At 44.2% G+C, this 20,795-nt stretch overlaps 2 protein-coding genes across 2 annotated transcripts in view; one reads left to right on the top strand and one right to left on the bottom strand.

Annotated features, from left to right (window-relative positions):
* Positions 1 to 5,856, top strand: part of LOC135116350 (dimethylglycine dehydrogenase, mitochondrial-like) — a 62,859-nt gene extending 57,003 nt beyond the window's left edge. Inside the window, exons 14-20 of the mRNA XM_064033720.1 lie at positions 113 to 253; positions 1,207 to 1,369; positions 2,549 to 2,681; positions 2,997 to 3,130; positions 3,631 to 3,732; positions 4,252 to 4,386; positions 4,529 to 5,856. Of these exons, the coding sequence (XP_063889790.1) occupies positions 113 to 253; positions 1,207 to 1,369; positions 2,549 to 2,681; positions 2,997 to 3,130; positions 3,631 to 3,732; positions 4,252 to 4,386; positions 4,529 to 4,618 (898 nt within the window). The 3' untranslated portion in view covers positions 4,619 to 5,856. The remainder of the gene's footprint in view (positions 1 to 112; positions 254 to 1,206; positions 1,370 to 2,548; positions 2,682 to 2,996; positions 3,131 to 3,630; positions 3,733 to 4,251; positions 4,387 to 4,528) is intronic.
* A 2,018-nt stretch (positions 5,857 to 7,874) lies between these two features.
* LOC135116354 (sodium/potassium-transporting ATPase subunit beta-like) lies at positions 7,875 to 18,887 on the bottom strand. Its single transcript, XM_064033726.1, has 7 exons — positions 18,732 to 18,887; positions 17,432 to 17,518; positions 15,217 to 15,324; positions 14,310 to 14,485; positions 13,422 to 13,535; positions 12,765 to 12,921; positions 7,875 to 12,231 (listed from the first exon to the last, which is right to left on the bottom strand). The coding sequence occupies exons 1-7, from the start codon at positions 18,802 to 18,804 to the stop codon at positions 12,143 to 12,145; spliced, it is 804 nt and encodes a 267-aa protein (XP_063889796.1). The 5' UTR covers positions 18,805 to 18,887; the 3' UTR covers positions 7,875 to 12,142.
* Between the last annotated feature and the right edge of the window lie 1,908 nt (positions 18,888 to 20,795).

The following is a 20,795-nucleotide window of genomic DNA, read 5'->3' on the forward strand; positions in this document are numbered from 1 at the left end:
GTAGCAGCAGGAGTAGTAGTAGTAGTAGTAGTAGTAGTAGTTTTGTTGATGTTATTTATACGTATTACCACCACCTCCACCACCATCACCACTCTCCCTCTCTCTGCCGCAGAATCCCTAAGGTTGGCCGAACAGTCATCACGCACGTACTGACCTCCACCGGCCACGTGTACGCTGAGCTGACGGTGACGCGGACTAAGGAGGACTCGTTCCTGGTCATCACGGGGTCAGGCGTGGAGTTGCACGACCTTAGGTGCGTCAAGAGGAGCCTGGGAGACCGGGGAGGAGAGGGAAGTAGGATGGGGAAGAGGCGAGGAGTAGGAGGATGTTGGGAATAGGAAGTGCAAGAGGAGTAGCAGAGGGAGGAGAGAGAAGATGAAGAAGAGGAGTGGCAAGTGGGGAAGGATCGAGAAAGTAGTGTAGGGAAGGTAGAGAGGAAGATTAGGAGTGTGTGAGTGTCGGAGTGTGTGAGAGTGACAGGCAGACAGAAAGAAAAATAAAAAGACAGACAGACGGACAGAAACAAAAAAGACACAGAAAAATTAAAACAGAAAAACAAAAAGACATACAAAAAAATAAAACAAACAGAATACAAAAAGACAGGCAAACAGGCAAGAAGAAAAACAAAAAAGACAGACAGACAGACAGACAGAGAAAAAACAGAGAAACGAAAAAGCACAGGTAGAGAAACAGACACAGACAGACAGACAGACAGACAGACAGAAAAAACAAAAACGTAGACAAACAGATAGACAGAGAACCAAAAAGATAGACAGACACAAAACACAGACAAAAAAAAAGACAAATAGACGGGTAGAGACAAAAAGATAGACAGAGACACAAAACACAGACAAAAAAAAAAGACAAATAGACGGGTAGAGACAAAAAGATAGACAGAGCCACAAAACACAGACAAAAAAAAGACAAATAGACGGGTAGAGACAAAAAGATAGACAGAGCCACAAAACACAGACAAAAAAAAAGACAAATAGACGGGTAGAGACAAAAAGATAGACAGAGCCACAAAACACAGACAAAAAAAAAGACAAATAGACGGGTAGAGACAGAATGGCAGTCGGTTCATCAGTCGCTCGCTCACTCAGTCAATCAGTGAGGCAAACAAACAGTGACTAAGACAGGCAGTCAAGGAGAAGAGAACAACTTGCTGCATCGAGGCTTTCACAAATCTCCCTTGCACTTCTCCAGGTGGCTCCAGGAGCAGGCGAGGCTCGGCGGATGGAAGGTGAGTCTTGCCAACCAGACGGACGAGCTGGGCTGCCTGAGCGTGGCGGGGCCCAAGTCTAAGCAGATCCTGGCCAAGCTGTCACAAGCCTTCGAGGGAAAGTTCCCTTTCTTCTCTGCCAAGGAGGTGAGGTGTGTGTGTGTGTGTGTGTGTGTGTGTGTGTGTGTGTGTGTGTATGATTGTTGTTGTAGTCGTATTTTTAGTAGTAATAATGACAACAAGAATAATAGTGATAATCGTAGTAATAGGTTTATTTACATTTGCCGGCCATCAGATCGTGAATTTACACAACAAGAAGATACTGATTAAGAAAATATTGACAGACGTCTGAAACAGCAGTGTGTGTGTGTGTGTGTGTGTGTGTGTGTGTGTGTGTGTGTGTGTGTGTGTGTGTGTGTGTGTGTGTGTGTGTGTGTGTGTGTGTGTGTGTTTAAGCACGCGTGAGATAAATGTTTACTTCATTTTCTCTTGCCGTATTACATTTTTTTGGTTGAGGTTTTAGCGTAAAGAGTCACGTGTAAGATTTCAATGAAGTCATAAGCTTCAATCTAAACCTTTGTTGCTTATTTTGATGTGGCAAGTCTTCTTCTAAATCCTTTTACTCTTTTTTTTTTTTTCACTTAGTATATTATATTTTTAAGCCATTGATATACATTGTTTTATTTTGCGCTTTTTTTTTTAAGTTACAAGCTTGAAATTTAAACGCATGTAACGTATGTATTTCATGAGGCAAAAATCTCCTTCTAAATATGGTGGTGGTGGTGGTGGTGGTTATAATATCAAAAAACAATATCAACAAAACTACTACTACTACTACTACTACTACTACTACTATTACTACTACTACTACTACTACTACTACTACTACTACCACCACCACCTGATATATTTCCTTCATGCCTTGTAAGTTTTTTTTTTTTTTCCTTTCTTTTTGGCATATATAGTTTTAATACTCTTGAAATTCTCGATGTATTTTATTTCGCCACACAAAACTCCCACTTGTTGCAACACTGGCCATGAATAAGCAGGCACTCACTCTCTCTCTCTCTCTCTCTCTCTCTCTCTCTCTCTCTCTCTCTCTCTCTCTCTCTCTCTCTCTCTCTCTCTCTCTCTCTCTTCCATAGCCAAGGGGGAACAATAAAACCGATAAAATATTAATAGAATGAAAAAAAAAAAACAATTAAAGATGCCAGTCCCTAAAGAAAATAGTTTAAAAGCAAGTCCAAGTTACAAAGTGAAGTGTCTTGAATCCTCCTTTACATTACGAAGTGTGTTGTAACGTGCTTCCCTCTGTGTGCCCGCCAGGTGAACCTCGCGGGAATAGATCTGCTGGCCATGCGCCTTTCCTACACCGGGGAGCTGGGCTGGGAGCTCTACCATCCCCGCTCTCACACCGCCAAGCTCTATGAAGCTCTCCTGGACGCTGGCCACGAACATGGTAAACGGCAGCAAGACGCGCGTGCGCGGGCACGCATAGCTTTACTTGCTATTATTTATTATTTTATAAGTTTAGTATTTCGTTTTTTTTTTTTTTTTTATAGCTTTTCCATCCTCTTAGTTCCTGTTTCATTTATATTGAATTGAAAGGAAATAAAATTGTCAGAGAGAGAGAGAGAGAGAGAGAGAGAGAGAGAGAGAGAGAGAGAGAGAGAGAGAGAGAGTAAGAGAGAGAGATCCTAATGGCAGTATCTTTCATTGTGTTCACCACGTGGCAGACCTGACCACCACCCTGACTTTACTCCCTCCCCTGCAGGCGTGGGGGACTTCGGCACGCTGGCGCTCAATGTGATGCGGCAGGAGAAAGGCTTCAAGATGTGGGGCGCCGAGATGAACATGGACACCACCATCACTGACGCGGGACTCATGGCATTTGTCAACATGAAAAAGGTGTGTGTGTGTGTGTGTGTGTGTGTGTGTGTGTGTGTGTGTGTTAAAGGTCTGAAAAGTTTATTTAACTCAGGTGACCCTTAGCAAGGTAAGGGAGTACAACAAGTAATTTTCAGTAACATAAACTCCAACAGCTCATACACTACAAAAGCAAAATTGCTAATTCTAAGTCCCTTTGAAATAGTCCATATTTATCATTTTTTCCATATTTAAGATGTGTGTGTGTGTGTGTGTGTGTGTGTGTGTGTGTGTGTGTGTGTGTGTGTGTGTGTGTGTGTATGTGTGTGTGTGTGTGTGTGTGTGTGTGTATTTTGACCTTACTGGATTTATCAGCTTTTTCCTTTCATTCTCAGAAATAAATAAATAAATAAAAATGTATCGCATACAAGGGTTCGGATAGTGTGAACCACAATTACCACCACCACCATCACCACAGTGCATCAAAGAGAACAGACTGAGTGACACAATCGCTCTTCACGCTTTATATCATTTCCTCCCAGGGTGACTTCGTGGGTCGCGCCGCGGTGGTGCATCTCCTCACGCAGCGACCCAAGCGCATGTTGGTGCAGCTCAGGGTGGACAGCGAGGACGTGGAGCCGCATGTGAGTACCAGGGGCAGGGCAAGAAATAACGGGTACGAGCTTGCTGAAGTTAGGTGTAAGAATGACGAAGAAACTGGTTAGGGAATGTAATGAGAGGTTTTTAAATGGCATAAGTGATATAACAAGAGTGGCGTAAGCAAAATCCTTAGGGTCAGTTATCAGAATTGGACAAGAAATAATTCGAGCTTGATGAAGTTAGATTTAAGAAAGAGATAGGAAGAAACTGATGCTCAAATATAGTGGTAGATGAGTGAAATAGACTCCACAATCAGGTTGTTAGTGCTGAGCCATTTGAGAGCTTTAAAAGAAAAGACGAATTTTTGGATGGGGATGACAGTGGAATTAGGTAGGGATGTTTTATACAGGAAATGCCACGTACGTGTGTGTGTGTGTGTGTGTGTGTGTGTGTGTTGATGGGTGTGTATAACAGCACTAGCATCAGCAGCAGCAGTCATAGTTGTAACACCAGCAGCAGCAACAACATTATAATGATGGCGTGCGTGCGTGTGTGTGTTGCAGGGAGACGAGACCGTGTGGCTGTGCGGCAAGGTGGTCGGCAACACCACGAGCGGCTGCTTCTCCCACCACCTTCGCCACCCCATCGCCTTCGCCTACCTGCCGCCCTTCCTCGCTGTGCCCGGCTGCCAGGTCCAGGTAAGCCAGAGAGAGTGAGAAAGAGATGGAGAGGGGGGGAGGAGCGTGCCATCATATCATCGCAATTTCCAATCAGCCAGTCAGTCTTTCCTTACTGACAACGAGTACTGGTATCTTTCTTACTCTTGTTTATCGCCTGCAGGTTGAGTTGCTCGGTGACCTGCGCCCCGCCACCGTGCTGCCGGGGCCCCCAGTGCTTCCCCACACCGCTAGAGGCAAGGCGGCCAGATAGGGGGTAGCTCACGTCTTCCCAGCCCATTTCCCGCCCCCCTCCCCCCTTCAAGTGAGGCAGGGCGGCAGTGGTGGCGGCGCAAGACTCAAAGCTTCACCGACACTTTTGCGCAGTACAGTTAGGCTCGGTTAGTATGTAGTTCGAATTGTTTATTTTTGTGTGCGTATATTGTTGACTTGTAGTGTATCTTGGCTTATGAGTTTTAGGGAGTTTGTCGCGGTGATGGTTGTGTGAGGTACAAAGAGAGAGAGAAAGTAGATGTAGTAATGCTAATGAAAGGAGCGAATGAGTTGAGGAGAGGGCGAAGGAGCGGGCAGCAGTACAACATAACGCAGTGTTGTGGAAGGTCAGGAGTCAGTGAGTGTTCGCAGCCGCCGTGAGTCGTTGTGATGAGCCACGGGGAAGAGACAGGCCTCGCTCAAGGGACACAGGTACTGGCTAATGGCAACACGAGTGATGAAGGCTGGCGGAGAAACAGGCTCAAGTACATTGCATTACATTTTACTGCGCTGCTGATGTTATTACAGTTGAGAGAGAGAGAGAGAGAGAGAGAATTGTCTTACCTTATCTAACATAATATAACAGCGACGCCGTATAAAGTCGGGATAATAGATCGAACGGGACGAAGATCTAACATACTATAACCTTTGCTTGCTTTCAATTACCTTGCCTTGCCTTGCCTTATTCCTGGTTCAGCCTGAATTTTTCTATCCCCTTCATAAATCGCTCTAATCCAGTGGAGAGAGAGAGAGAGAGAGAGAGAGAGAGAGAGAGAGAGGGGCGTGGGATAATGGTACAGGAAAAATATGACGTAACCCAAACGAAGTCTTAATGAGATATTCTTTTCTGCGCTATTTTTTTTTTTTTTTTTTCCTTTCTTGTGCCATATTTTCTGGTGTTTTTCCTCTCCTGAAGATTTACAGTGATACAATTATCCTACGCCATTTTTTTTTTTTTTTTTTTTTTTGTATATAGCAATTATTCTTGAGCTATATTTTCTGATGTTTTTTTTTTTACGTATCTTTTATTATATAGCCAGATTTTCTGGTGTCTTTTTTTTTTTTTTCTTCCCGAGTCACCTGTTGCGTGCTTCACACCCTCCTTATGTTTACTGAGTACTTAGCGAGACACGGAACTGTTTTCAGAGGCCAGACAGAGATGAAGAGTGTTCCTACTGGTGTGCCTTTCTATAAATGATGTGTAATCTTTGTTAAACTATCATTACAATTATGGATAAATATGTAATTTTATAAACCTCTTGCATTTTCTTTTCATCGCTCCCAATGGACGAGACTTTGAGAGTTGATGGAAAAGTGTAGCATTAGTACTTACCGTAGATGTCAAGGAACTGTTTTTAGTGGACAGACAGAGATGATAAGTCAGGTTGTAGAGTAGTGACATAAGGCACATGCAAAGTAAAGGATATGCTTTTCTAGAAGTGATGTGGGATCCTTGTTAACCCATCACTACAGTTGTTGGTAAATGTGCAGCTTTATAAATGACTTGCCTTCCTCTTCATCTCTTTCCCAGTGCACGAGACTTGGGGAATTGATGGGAAAGTGTGGCATTAAAGCGGCGAAAGCAGTTACGTACTATGATGTAAGCGTTATGCATGTATCAGGGTGTGTGTGTGTGTGTGTGTGTGTGTGTGTGTGTGTGTGTGAAGCAGTGCGAGCGTCACTTCAGTTGTATGGTGTAACGGTGCCAGTCTTGCAAGAGTAACGAAACACGTACGAGAGAGAGAGAGAGAGAGAGAGAGAGAGAGAGAGAGAGAGAGAGAGAGAGAGAGAATGATCGTATATGACTTTCCTTCCCCATGTTTTTCATAACTAAATCTCTGATCACCTTAATTGAATCTTCTTTAGTATTCTTCATATTCTTTTATGGGAGAAGCAATTAGCAGGCCTTTTCTTTTTCCCTATTTTTTTTTTTTTACCTCGGGTCATCCTCCCTTGGGCATAAAAACTGTTGATATAAAGATTACTTAAACCAGAACACAAGAAAAGTGAGTCGTAACAAGGCGAGCGGCTCAGAATGCTAAGGGTTTCATGAGGCATTGCTTCGAGTACCGCCTTGGATTCGAGATGCTGTCGCATAAAAACTGTTGATATAAAGATTACTTAAACCAGAACACAAGAAAAGTGAGTCGTAACAAGGCGAGCGGCTCAGAATGCTAAGGGTTTCATGAGGCATTGCTTCGAGTACCGCCTTGGATTCGAGATGCTGTCGCCTCGGTATGGTCCAAAGAAAACCAAATCTCATTTCCCTTGGTATGGTCAGTAAAGGGGGAGGGTAGAACAACACAATCCTTGTAAAGGGAGCTACGTACTCTTTGTCACACCTTCAAGCCGGTATTGGGATCAGCTTGTAAACTATGAGGAGACTAGAGGGCCCGTATTCAGAAACTGCTTTCACACCACGTCTATTTTTAAGGGCCACAGAGATGATAAGCAGGGTTCTTAATAATATTTCTTCTGTTAGCAATGTTGATATGTTGCTAATCAGTCTCTGCAACCATAAAAACACTTTTAAAAAACCTGTGTAACTTTAACTAAAGGCTTTTGAAGTGGAAGTGCGGCGCAGAAGTGTTTCAGAATGTGGTCCAAGAGGCAGTCAAAACAGTTGCGATTTCCCCTAAAAGTGACGGGGGCTGCAAGAAATCAGGAAAGAATACAGCAGGGGCACAGCGCATGGATGTCGATTTGGGGAGAAAGCGAGAAAGAAGCAAGATTGAGGCAGTTTGGACACATGAAGAGGAGAGACCAGGAATGTGTGAGAAGGAGGATGCTGGAGATGGATCTAGCCCGGCAGGAGAAAGAGAGGAAGACTTGAGAGAATGTTCAATTAAGGATGCAGTGAAATAAGACATGTTTGTAATGGGTGGGACTAAGCAAGAACAGTTTAGTTAATTATTTACGAATGATTATGGAGGGAAATGTTATAATCGTCCTCTAAATACCCGTAGTTAAGAAAAGCTCGTTGAATTAGATTACTATTTTTTTTCTCTCTTCTGTTCATAATATGTGCGAAACAATAATTCCTACGTATTTTATTTATTTATTTTTATTCTTTTTTATTTCTACCTTTTTTTTTTTATGTACTCCAGTTTTCCACCCGCTAATGTTCTTGAAGGAATGGGAGGTATGATAACACGAGTCTGCCGCTTCTGTGATCAGTTACGCCAAGCCCTCGCGTCTCCCCTGCGTCCCTCGGTGGTGTGCATGGATGAGCCGCCGGGGCGTAGAGAAAGTCAGCATCACGTCATGGTTTATTGATGACTTACACAAACACTATAATATGGCGTAACATTAGTTTAGATGAGGTGTGACCCAGAGAAAATCAACAACACCCATCGTTTATTGAACATGAGAACATAAGAAAACAAGGGAAGCTGCAAGAAGTCATCAGGCCTACATGTGGCAGTCCCTCTATAAAGCATGCCTACTTCTTACCACGTATCATTCTCAACCACAAATTTATCCAATCTTCTCTTAAAGCTCCTTATTGACTCTCCACTAGCAACCCGATTACTGAGTCTATTCCATTCATCTATTTGAGAGTCAGTTTCTCCCTCATGGACGACTTAACACACAGCATAATGTGACCACTAACATACAAGGCTGAACAACACTCGGATACAGGAATGCAGTGTGTTTAGCGCTAACTGATCGCATTCCATCGTGAGGCGGAAAGTAGCCAGCTGTCCTGAGTGACACATCTGAAGGCAAGACCCTCACCCTTCCTCGCGGCGCTCAACACTTTGGCTGCGTCAGGAGAGTGTGTAGGGAGCACTGAGAACACCTGTGCTCTCTCTGAAGGGCGGCTGAGGCAGAGGCGTGATATCGTATTTTCTTCGTAACTCTAAATTCTTGACAACTCTTACACCCTATCAAACATCGCATCCTTTCCTTCCACACTCCAGATTATTTACTTGGTATGACGGAAGCTATATCTGCCGTAGTGACAGAGTTGGGTTGGTGCTTCACAATGGAACAGTTCAGTTCGTAAATTCCAAACAAGACAGTTATGTCCGCTACAGATGAAGATGGAATGGTGACAGAAATAGTACGAGCAGCGAGTGATTTGGTTGTGGATGAAATAACGGAGTTAGCAAACAAAATATATGAGAAGGGGTATGTGCCAAAACCCATGCAATAGGCAACATTCATAAACATCCCCAAGAAGATGGGAACTACTGAATGTGAAAAATATAGAACAATTAGTATTATAAGTCAGATGGGAAAGATAATTGGAGTATTGAGAAATAGATTGAAGAGAAAGGTTGAGGAAAATGTAGCAAAAGAGCAGTTTGGTTTTAGGAAAGGGATGGGTACCAGCAATGCCATTTTCTGCTTAAGAAATATTATTGAGCGGGCAGTGGAGATGCAGAAGGATGTATACATGTGCTTTGTCGATTATGAGAAAGCATTTGATACAGTAAGGCATGAAGAACTTGTGAGAATAATTAAGGAAACAGGTGTGGATGGTAAGGACATAAGGTTGATAGCAAATTTGTACTGGAATGAAAAAGCAGCTGTGAAAGTGGGAGAAATGAAGTCAGAATGGGTAAATATAAGGAGAGGAGTGAGGCAGGGGTGTGTACTTTCCCCAGACATCTCCTTGTACGGACAAAAATGCATGGAAAGTTTAATAGAGTTGGAGGGAGTGAGAATTGGAGGAAGAAACGTGACAAATACACGGTATGCTGATGATACAGTTCTTTTGGCGGACTCAGAGGAAAAGCTGCAACGGCTTGTGGATGAAGTACAAGAAGCAAGTGAGGAGAGAGGTCTGAAGATAAACATAAAGAAGACGGAAGTCTTGGGAATAACAAAGGCTCAGTGTAAGGATATATATTGGTGAAAGGCAAATTAAACAGGTTCGAGAATTTAAATATTTGGGGAGTATTGTGTGAGAGGAGGCAGATTGTGAAAAGGAAATAAAGAAGAGAATCGGGTTGGCAAAAACTGCTTTTATAAATATAAGAACTTTGATAACAAATTTGAGTATGAATATGAAATTGAAAATCAGACTGTTGAAATGCTACGTGTGGTCAGTGTTATTGTATGGTTGTGAAACATGGACTATTTAAAAGAAAATGGAAAAGGAATTGGAGGCTGCCGAGATGTGGTTCCTGAGAAGATTGCAAAGGATTCCATGGACAGCAAGAGTGACAAATGAGGAAGTGCTAAGACGTGCAGGAGTGGAGAGAGGCTTGATAAGAAGTATTAGGAGAAGACAGTTGCAGTTTTTGGGACATCCTGAGAGCTGGAGGATTGGAAAGAGATTGTTTGCTGGGGAGGATTGATGGGAGAAGAGCAAGAGGAAGGCAAAGAAATATATGGAGACCTTGCTGGAAAGTATTAACATGGGATGGAACATCGAGGATCTGGTTACGATGGCAGAAAGAAGAGAGGATTGGCGCTCCATGATCGCTGACGTCACATGGCAAGCACTTCCGTAAGGTTAGGTATGTCCGCTGCTCCTTGACACAGATCACCTCCCGTCCCGCTCCTTCACAGGCGCCCTCCCCACAGGCACCTATACAGACATCCTGGCTGTCACTACACACACACACACACACACACACACACACACACACACACACACACACACACACACACACACACACACACTTATCTATGGCACGAGACAGACGCCATACAAACACCCACACATGGCGAGGCAAAGAGTAATGCTGCATCGCCGTGTGCGCCCCGCAGCCTGCACGAGGCCGCCTGCATGGGACAGGCTGCACAGGCAAACTAAGGCACTAGGCATGTGAGAAATACGGGCGTGATTAAAGCCTGCCTTTACTATCAGGCAAGGCAATGCTCGACACACAAGCACTGTTACTATATCCCATTACAATTCACAAGGCTGGAGGGAGGTGACGCCATGAGCGGAGAAACCACAAATCACCGGAATGTCTTTACTTGCTGGTTTGATGGCAGGATGTCTTTCCTCTCTACATAGCAGCAGTGGTTCTGGGAAGCAAACCTCTAGGTACCATTCTCAGACAATACATGGAACTGGCCTCGCTATCAATCAAGCATCAAAAATATGATGGTAGCTTTGACGGGCAGACCAATAGCGGGCCCATGTCTGCTGCTAGCTACTGAACGACGTGAACTGCTCAATCTAACCATCCACCGGGCACCGTGGTGAACACAACTAGCAAGCCCAACAGACTTTCTTTGTCCAATAAAGGCATAGCCAGCCAAGCTGAGCAAGCTCTGTCCTATAGTGTGAAGCTTGCTGGAAATTGTTCCATCTGGTAACGCTGCTGAAGCGAGAGAAATGGCCGGCGAGCAGTACCCGCCAGTGTGGACAGGCGTCGCTGCCTCACCGCCTCAGTGTTCACTAAGGCACAAGAAGATACTGACAGTAATACTGGTATCCAAGTTGGAGTAGTTTTAGATGACACAGTAACTGAAGAACACACACACACACACACACACTACTTGCCACTGCAAGCGATCCTGGAGCGGCTGCAGACGTGGACGGAGGAGAGCAGGATGACCATCAACCACAACAAAACTGTGGTGATGCATTTCTGTACCTCCTCTGTACCAGTGCCCCCTCCTCAGCTCTCAGTGGGCCCTCACCCCCTCCAGGTGGTCCGATGTGCCAAGCTCCTCGGAGTCACGGTGGACGACCAGCTGACCTGGAAGCAGCATGTCGCCAGCACCATAAGATCAGCTACCTACAGGCTGTACATGCTGCGCAGACTCAGGTCGCTGGGGACGCCGACAGATGAGTTAAGGGGGGTGTATCTTACTTTCATCCTCCCCAAACTCATGTACGCCTCCCCAGCGTGGTCCTCCTCCCTCACACAAACTCAACAGCTACAGTTGGAGAGTGTGCAGAAAAGGGCGTGCAGGGTCATCCTTGGCCCTGCATACACCACCTATGAAGAAGCCCTGAACACCCTGAAGCTGTCCAGACTATCCACCAAGTACAGTGAGGCTCTGGAGAAGTTTGGAAGGGGACTTCTGAATCATCCACGTCTCAGAAACATGCTGCCGCCTGACGCGCCTCGCCCTACCCGTGCCACCAGACACCACAATAAGATAACGCCCCTAAAGGCGCCACGTACGGACCGGTACAGACTCAGTGCGATTCCCACCATGGTGTGAGCCATCAATCAATAGTCTCTTCTAGATTTGACTTACCTTTAGGATTAATGTCAAGTATTTCCCCACCCCCAATGTACATTTTCAGTTTGTTGACTGCCTAAAGAATAAACCGTTTATTATTATTATTATTATTATTATTATTACACACACACACACACACACACACACACACACACACACACACACACATACGGTAATTAACAGTGTCCTCATGGTATATGCAGGCGCCATATCACTTTGTACAAGACATTCAAATACAGTCCGTCAATCAATCACTCAGTGGTAGCACGGAATGACATGTACTGACAATCCCATGCGTGGTCAAGCCCCGCGCTAGTCCCACAGCCACCGTCAGCGCTGCACCAGCCTTCCTTGCAAGCTGTCATTACCAGAGAAATTCGATGCGGGCGGCGACGTGCGGCGTCTCGAGGTTCTTGGCCCAGAAGTGACACTCGATGCTGATCAGCGTGCTGACTGTACAGGAGAACAGGACTTACAGTTTACGTACATGGGGGAGGTGGTATTAGTCAGTACTCCAGTCAATGATTTACACGGAAATCTGCCTGAACCTGAGTGAAACATGAAGAACTTGCACTTAATCAAATGTCCCGCGAGCATCTGCATCTCAAATTGGTGTGCCTGCTCTTACTTCATTATTCTTCCCTACACAGCAACACTGTTTTGTCATTATAGCTCCATACAGACGCTAATAGTGCTTAAAATCTATCGACAGAAAAAAAATCGGTGTCTTCACTTTTATTCATATGCTCTGCGTATCATCAGCATCTGCACGGAATTGTAATGACAAAGTCGTGTTCTTCTAGTATCAGTGGGATTAATGATACAGAAAACTTGAACTATCACTAGAATCATGGAAACACTCTTGAAAACCCAGTGACTTCCGCTGGAGCCTGTGTGAAGCAGTCGAGATGAGAAAACCTAACGTTTGAGAATGCGCTCGAAAGTGTTTCGCAGTGATTGTCATTATTGTTGTGAGAGGGACTTACATTCGGGTCCTTTGAGAGTGAGGCCGAGGATCGGGCCCCGAGACGAGGTCCTCACTGGGAAGTAGTAAAGCGGGAACCCCGGCCACGGACTGAGCTCCACCGGACCCAGGAACTCCTTATCGGCGGGATACTGCCCTGTGCAGGACACCCACAGGAACTGCGCCCAACGGGCAATGGCATGAGGGTAGTGCTTGCGTCAGTAGTAGTTGTAGTAGTAGTAGTTAAGATCTTAGGTGGGAGTAGGTAGTAGTAGTAGTAGTAGTAGTAGTAGTAGTAGTAGTAGTAGTAGTAGTAGTAGTAGTAGTAGTAGTAGTAGTAGCAGCAGCAGCAGCAGCAGCAGCAGCAGCAGCAGCAGCAGCAGCAGCAGCAGCAGCAGCAGCAGCAGCAGCAGCAGCAGTAGGAGCAATGAAATGCAATAATAGTAACAGTAGTAGCTGTTGTTCTTGCACCTCAGTTATTAAGAGGAGGAAGAGGAGGAATAGGAGAAGGAAGGGGAGAGGAAGAGAAGGAAGGGAGAGGTGGAGTAGTAGGGACGTAATAATAATGACTGACGATGATAACGATAACTGAAGCGCGCGCGCACGCACACACACACACACACACACACACACACACACACACACACACACACACACACACACACACACGTCTTCTTACCTGTGTTGGATGAGAGCTGGCGAAGAGTGATTCAATGTGCGTACGAAGTGACTCTGGCATCTCCTTGGGCAGCTCCTCTGGGGATGTGTAAGGCTTGGGCGTCCACTCCCGGGGCTGCAACACACACCGGGTGACCCTCACACACACACACACACACACACACACACACACACACACACACACACACACACACACACACACACACACACACACACACACACCTAGCGAAATAGACGTAAGGGCAAAAAGGGAGAAAGAATAGAAGACAAATAGAAGTAATTCACGGTTAAAAAGGTGCACACACACTCACACACATACACAAACACACAAACACACACACACACACACACACACACACACACACACACACACACACACACACACACACACACACACACACACCTTTTTTTCCTACTATCTTATTAGGAAACTAGTTAATTGGGCTTTTCAGTTTTTTTTTTTTTTTTTTTTCCATCCTTGACAATCCTTCTTTAAAGACATAATAACAGAAACGAAGTGATTCCCTCTGTCTTTGTCTTCCCGAGTGAGGAGTAGTAAGCCAGAGCTCATCACTTCCTTTCAACTCCCTTGTTTGTCTGTATGAATACACACAACCTTGGTCCGTATTCAGAAACACTGCTCTCTCACCACAATTATTTTCAAAGGCGACAGATATGAATAGGCAGTTTCTCAAGAGTGTTTCTCCTGTTAATGATGAATAAATCTCGTTATTTTCTCACCAGAACCATAAAAGATATCCTTAAAACCCGTGTTACTTCAACTAGAACCTTTTTAATGTAGTGAAGGTGAGGGGCAGATGTGTTTCAGAATATGGTCCTTTGCCGTATTCTTCATGACAGGCTCGGGTGTAGACAAGAGAGCACCTACCTCATTGAATGCGAGGACTATGCAGGGCTGGTCATCCATGTAGCCAAAATTGTTGGCCTGATTGCACGCACTACCCAGCCACATAAATTCATACCTGCACTCCATGCCATCTCGAAGTTTGTAGCTAAAGCTACAGTCAGCCAGGTTTTGGGCTGACGGGGTGGCGTCTGTGTAAGCTGAGGAAGAACGAACTAAAAGTAGACATTGGTAGGACACGTCATGCGCCGAACATTTACAAGTTGGACAGTTGTGCCAATAGAATGACAGCCGGACGGAGGGCGGTGAGCAGCGCAGGGCAGACACAGAACCTGACGAAAAGATGACATCTGAATTTTTGGACTAGGGTGGAAAAGACTGACATTCGAAAGAAATGAAATGACAAGGTCTGGGGAAGTCTTTTTTTTCTTTTTCCTTTTCTTTTTGCAGTGAGGCATTGGAGGTAGCAGTGGTGGTGGTGATGATGATGAAGACGAGCGCTATACATTTTTTAATTCACGCTACTTTATATAGAAGGAGCAGCAGCAGCAGCTTCCTTTCCTCATGTCTTGCTCTACGCTCCTCGCGATAAATTAAGTTGATATAAAAAAAAGTTGTCCTTTACTCATCTGAAAAAAAAAAAGCGTCCTACTCGTTGTTCGTCGCAGTGAACTAAATATATTGCCCAGAATTAATGTTTCTAATTGTACTAATTAATGAAAGAAAATGTCCTTCTCTTTGTTCATTCCAGTAGGATAAATAAATTAGAAAAGTGCATTCCTTCATCAGCCATTGTCATCTTCCCCTCATTTCACAGACCAAATGAACTGGAGAAGATTACATCAACACACGTGCTTTTGTCGTTCCTTATATCTTCCCTCAAGACCAATACGAACTTGGGAACACAGATAAGACAAAGACAAGGGCTTACCTGCTTCGAAGTCTTTCAAAACGTCGATGTAATGTTGCTTGGCAGACTTGTCACCAATCATATAGTTAGGATCCAGGTCGATGAATGTATCTGGATACACGATCAGACCTGAGGGATGATGCATTAGGGAGCTTTAAAAGATTAGACAAAGAAATAGTGGGGTTCAAGCCTTATAAAATTAGATTTAAGAAAGAAATAAGAAGGAAATGGTTCTCAGAGTGGTAGATGAATGGAATAGACTAAGTAATCAGGTTGTTACTGGCGAGTCATTAAGGGGCTTTAAAAGATGAGACAGATTTATGGATGAGGATGATAGGTGGAAATAGGTAGGCATGTTTTATAGAGAGACTGCCACGTGTAGGCCTGACGGCTTCTTCCAGTTTCCTTTATTGTCTTATGTTCTTATCTACTACTACTACTACTACTACTACTAATCAGGTTGCTAGTGCCGAGTCATTAAGGAACTTTAAAAGAAAATCAGACAAATTTATGGATGAGGATGATTCATGGAAATACATTGGTAAGCATGCTTTATACAGGAACTGCCGCGTGTAGGCCTGGTGACTTCTTGCAGTTTCTCTTATTTTCTTATGATCTTATGAAGAGGCGTTACTAGCTATTACCACCAGCAACAGTGTTAGGGAAGACTACGACCTGTTATCTCCACCAGTAAGAGTCAGGAAAGGGCGCCACCAGTCACCAGTTAGCCTTCATCCGTAAGAAAGAAATAGGAAAGAAAGGACAGACAGCAAGAGACAATCCACTGACTGACTGACTGATTGATTGAAGGATTGACTGACTAATTGACTGACTAACTGACTTACTGACTGACTGACTAGCTGACTGGCTAGCTGATTGACTGACTAACTGAATTACTGACTGACTGACTGGCTGATTGACTGGCTGATTGACTGACTAACTGACTTACTGACTGACTGACTGGCTGATTGACTGGCTAATTGACTGACTAACTGACTTACTGACTGACTGACTGGCTGATTGGCTAACTAACTGACTTACTGACTGACTGACTGGCTGATTGATTGGCTGACTGACTGACTAACTGACTTACTGACTGACTGACTGGCAGATTGGCTGGCTGATTGACTAACTAACTGACTGACTGACTGGCTGGCTGGCTGGCTGGCTAACTTAGTGATTGACTAACTAACTGGTTGACTGACTGATTGACTGACTGGCTGGCTGATTGACTGACAGACTAATTGTCTGACTGGCTAGCTGACTGATTGGTTGATTGACTGGCTGGCTGGCTAACTGACTGACCGACTGACTGGCTGGTTTAATAGGTATTTTTCTGAGCGTGCAACAGTAACACACGGTAATACGATACCCAGTGAGCGAGGAAAGGAGGGCCAGCAGATGGACTTAAGGATTAACAACCTTCGCTTCACTCAGCAGTCAAGACAAAGCTACCACTTCTTCACTAACACTAGGGAGAGCTAAGGTGGTCACAGAATTATGTTCAGACTATATGAAGTTTGAATGTGACTGGGGAAAGAGGCGAGGGGAAAGGGTTGTAGTATTAGTATTGGGAAGAGCTAATTTGGTAAGAGTTAATACAAGCCATATGAAGCTAAAAGATGACTGAGGAAGTAAGATGACCCGAGAATCATATCCAAGTCATGTGTATACGAGCTAGACTAGTGAGGGTTGTGATACAATAGTCTACCTCAAGGACTTGATGTACAAGAATCAGTGTTGGACAAAGCTCAGGTGTTCACAGCTACATCCAAACCATATGGAGCTAAAAGATGACTGAAGAAAGAGTTGTTGGGAGATCTAAGTGATCCCAGATTACTATTATTATTATTATAATTATTATTTATTTTTATTTTTTTTTATGGAAGAAATGGCCGAGTAACAAAAAAAAAATAAAATAAAATAAACTAAAAAAAGGCCCAGTGAAAGTACCAGTCCCCCTAAAAAAGGTCAAAATCATAATTATATCTAAGACGTGCATACGAACTGGATGACAAAAGAGAGTTGTACTATATGGATCATCTGAAGGAACTGATGTACAAGAATATTAACGTTGGGAGGAACTAAGCTCACTACAGTTACACCCAAACCATGTGGAGCTAAAAATATATATGACTTGGAAAAGAGTTCTAATATATATACGTAGTTTGTCAGAAAGAACTGATGTACAAGAACTATTATTGCTGGAAAGAACTAAGGTACAAGAATTACTCACCTGAACTGTCAGCAGAGGCGTAGGTGACTGCGAGTCCCACCACCACCGCCAGGCCCACCAGCGTGATGAGCGTCACACACACCACGACTGTTCCGACAGACAGTGTTATTATTAGCACTGGTGCGCGACTCTTCTTCTTCTTCTTCTTCTTCTTATTATTATTATTATTATTATTATTATTATTATTATTATTATTATTATCGTTGTTGTTGTTGTTGCTGCTGCTGCTCCTGTTGGTGCTGTTATTGATGCATATGAAGCAGTAGTAGTAGTAGTGGTAATAGTAGTAGTAGCAGTAGTAGTAGTAGTAGTAGTAGTAGTAGTAGTAGTAGTAGTAGTAGTTGTTGTTGTTGTTGTTGTTGTTGTTGTTGTAGCAGCAGTAGCTGTAGTAATACTACTAATAGTAGTAATAGTAGTAGTAGTAACAGTAGTAGTAGTAGTAGTAGTGGTAGTAGTAGTGGTAGTAGTAGTAGTAGTAGTAGTAGTAGTAGTAGTAGTAGTAGTAGTAGTAGTAAAGTAGCAGCAGTAGTAGCAGCAACAACAACAGAAAAAGTAATGGTAGTAGAAATAGTAGCAGTATTAGTATTTATAGTAGTAGTAGTAGTAGTAGTAGTAGCAGTGGTAGTTGAGTAGAAGAGTTACAGCAGCAGTAATAGTAGTAGTAATAGCAGCTGCAGCAGCAGCAGCAGCAGTAGCAGCAGTAATAGTAGTAGTAATAGTAATAATAGTAGTAGCAGTGTATCCAGTAATCATGGTAGCGTTAGCAACAGAAGCAGCAGAAGGAGGAGGAGAAAGAAAAGGTCGCGTGCAGCGGCCTCTCAGCCCTTCGCTCGAACCCTAGCGGGGAGCAAAAGCAATAAGCCTCGCACGGCGCCCTCACTACACGCCATCAGCAGGTCATCGGCACTGTGCAGCCCATCACATACGCTGCTGTTCCTCTGCCTTCCTCTCCAGTCACTGCGTGTTCGTGAATGACCTTCGATTTTTAACAGATCTCGCAAGGAACAGGTTTGATGCAACATTCCTGAAGACGAAGAGATCAAAACACAGTCCTTCACTATAGTCCTCAGGCAGGAAGACGAGCATATCCACACGTCACAAGTTACAGTGTAGCCTCCCACTAGTCCGGCACGCCATAACCACACTCTATATAAATACGTATATGAACTGTGGCCATAACAGACGCGTAAAGGAGTACAGACGCAGCGCAGGAATGCCACCACGTAGGTAACAAGTCCTGTGAGGCCCGCCGCACCACATCGCAGACGATAACCTCACGATCACTTCATACGATACTTACTACGACGTATCCTGGACCGTTTTGAGCCTTGCACTTCATGTTCCGGAGTAAACCCTGCCACCTCGCCCGTCATTGTTCTGTATGGTACTGGCGCAGCGAGATGAGGTGGTGGCGGTTGGATGGGGTGGAGAGTGGCTGGCTACACCTGGCATCTCACCCAGCAAGGGAGATGTCAGACATCCTCGCCAAAGCCTTCATACAAAATATTGTGTTGTTTGTTGTGTTACCAGTCCTGCCCATGACTTACGCTTGCATGTCTGTGTTTTCTGCACGTTCTGTGTGTGTGTGTGTGTGTGTGTGTGTGTGTGTTTGGATTGATGGGTGTGTGTGAGCGAGTGCATGCGTGCATTTCGTGTGGGTTGATGGGTGGGTGGGTGGGAGTGCTGCAGTGGCTGTGGTAATAAGAATAGAAGGCAGTTATTCAACAGGCGGACAGAGCTTCCTTGATCATCCAACAAGATCACATCTGTTAGTAGTCCGTAAGGAGCGTCATACGTAAGTGTACTGTCAGTCTGAAGGTTCCTTACAACCAACATTGTCTTATGTGCTTCGAAATTATTCCATTCTGATTATACCAACAAGGATGCGGCGCGTCTTTCATAAGTGCTGCTATTATATAGTTATTATCACCAGAAGATGGCAAGCCCTTGAAGACTAGAACTAATGGAGTGTGAACTTGCGACCACGTCTGTTATTGCTCATCTCTCAGTGGCGGGATCATGTTACGCCCCTTCTTGTCCCCGTCTGTGTACTTGTCATGTTCTCGGACGGGTGACACTTGGAGAGCTGCGCGCATGGAACAGAAGGGTTTGAAGGTGAGCTGGCGATGAGGCGCCACGTGCAGCTCCGGGAATGTTAATTTGACGGAAGCTTTGAGGTGTGTTGCCTTAACTGGCAATTAACTTATGACTCATCCCAGTGTGTGTGTGTGTGTGTGTGTGTGTGTGTGTGTGTTCAGTGGGGAGAAAGAGAGAGCTCACACACACCATCAGGGTGCCTTGGCCACAAATGCTATCTTAAACCACACACCCTCAGCACACTTGTACACCAACTACTGGCGCTTCCCTTGCAACATCTCTCTCTCTCTCTTTCTTTCTCTCTCTCTCTCTCTCTCTCTCTCTCTCTCTCTCTCTCTCTCTCTCTCTCTCTCTCTCTCTCTCTCTCTCTCTCTCTCTCTCTCTCATTAATTCATAAGCCTCAGCCAAATGTTGATTAACTGAGGTACCGCAACACGTCTCACTTTCCAAAGATCTTAGTTTCATATTACGCAACAAATCGGTGTCTATATTCAGCTATGTTCTATGAATAAAGAGGGATTAAACACATCGAAGATATATATATTCATTATGTACCTCAGCGTTATGCGTTATGTTCTTTATTTTCATTAGATGCATTCATCTGTGGCACCGTTTTTTATTGAATAAATAGTTGATGGCACTAACTGGTGATAGTAATGGCAGGAGAATGTGGACAGTGACTAGAAGTGTAAGGATCAGAACACACTACTTAGGCACACGGTTCCTGTAAGTTCATTCCTGAATTTCACAATGCGTTATCAACTCAAACTGATCACACCTTTATCGCAGAAGTTTAGGGTTAATTCCAACTAGAGAACGCTCACACTCACGAATGGAATACACCTTCTTTCAATACAGTGGTAGACAGCTTCTGTTCCTTTCTTAAACCTATAAAATAATGATTTTCCATACGGCTGTCCTACCACCCTCTCTCTACTATTCAAAGATAATATTAGTAAAACCTCCTGCTTTATATTATTTTTTTACTGATGGCTCTACCCTGCATTTATCAACGTCATTACCTAAACGACCAACTCTGCAGAACTTAAGCTAAGAAAAACCACAAAAAGTTCAAATTATGATCTTTCTTTAACTTTAGAGTGGGGCAGAGCAAACCTTGTATTGTTCAGTGCCTCCAAACTCATTTCCTTCATCTATCCACTAGACGCAGCCTTCCAGACAACTATTCCCTCTTTTTCATTGACACTCAACCATCCCTCGCTGCTACAGTGAACATGTGTACATTGGTTGTCCTTTCCTAAAAATC

The sequence above is a fragment of the Scylla paramamosain genome, chromosome 31 (assembly GCF_035594125.1).
Source record: "Scylla paramamosain isolate STU-SP2022 chromosome 31, ASM3559412v1, whole genome shotgun sequence".
Lineage (NCBI taxonomy): Eukaryota > Metazoa > Arthropoda > Malacostraca > Decapoda > Portunidae > Scylla > Scylla paramamosain.

Excerpts from the sequence above, each read along its gene's own strand:
- LOC135116354 (XM_064033726.1), bottom strand. The coding sequence starts at position 18,804 with ATGACGGGCGAGGTGGCAGGGTTTACTCCGGAACATGAAGTGCAAGGC. Across the intron at positions 13,536-14,309 it reads TAGTCCTCGCATTCAATGAG|CCCCGGGAGTGGACGCCCAA; the intron begins GTAGGTGCTCTC and ends TGTGTGTTGCAG. Across the intron at positions 12,232-12,764 it reads CACTCTCAAAGGACCCGAAT|TCAGCACGCTGATCAGCATC; the intron begins GTAAGTCCCTCT and ends TCTCCTGTACAG.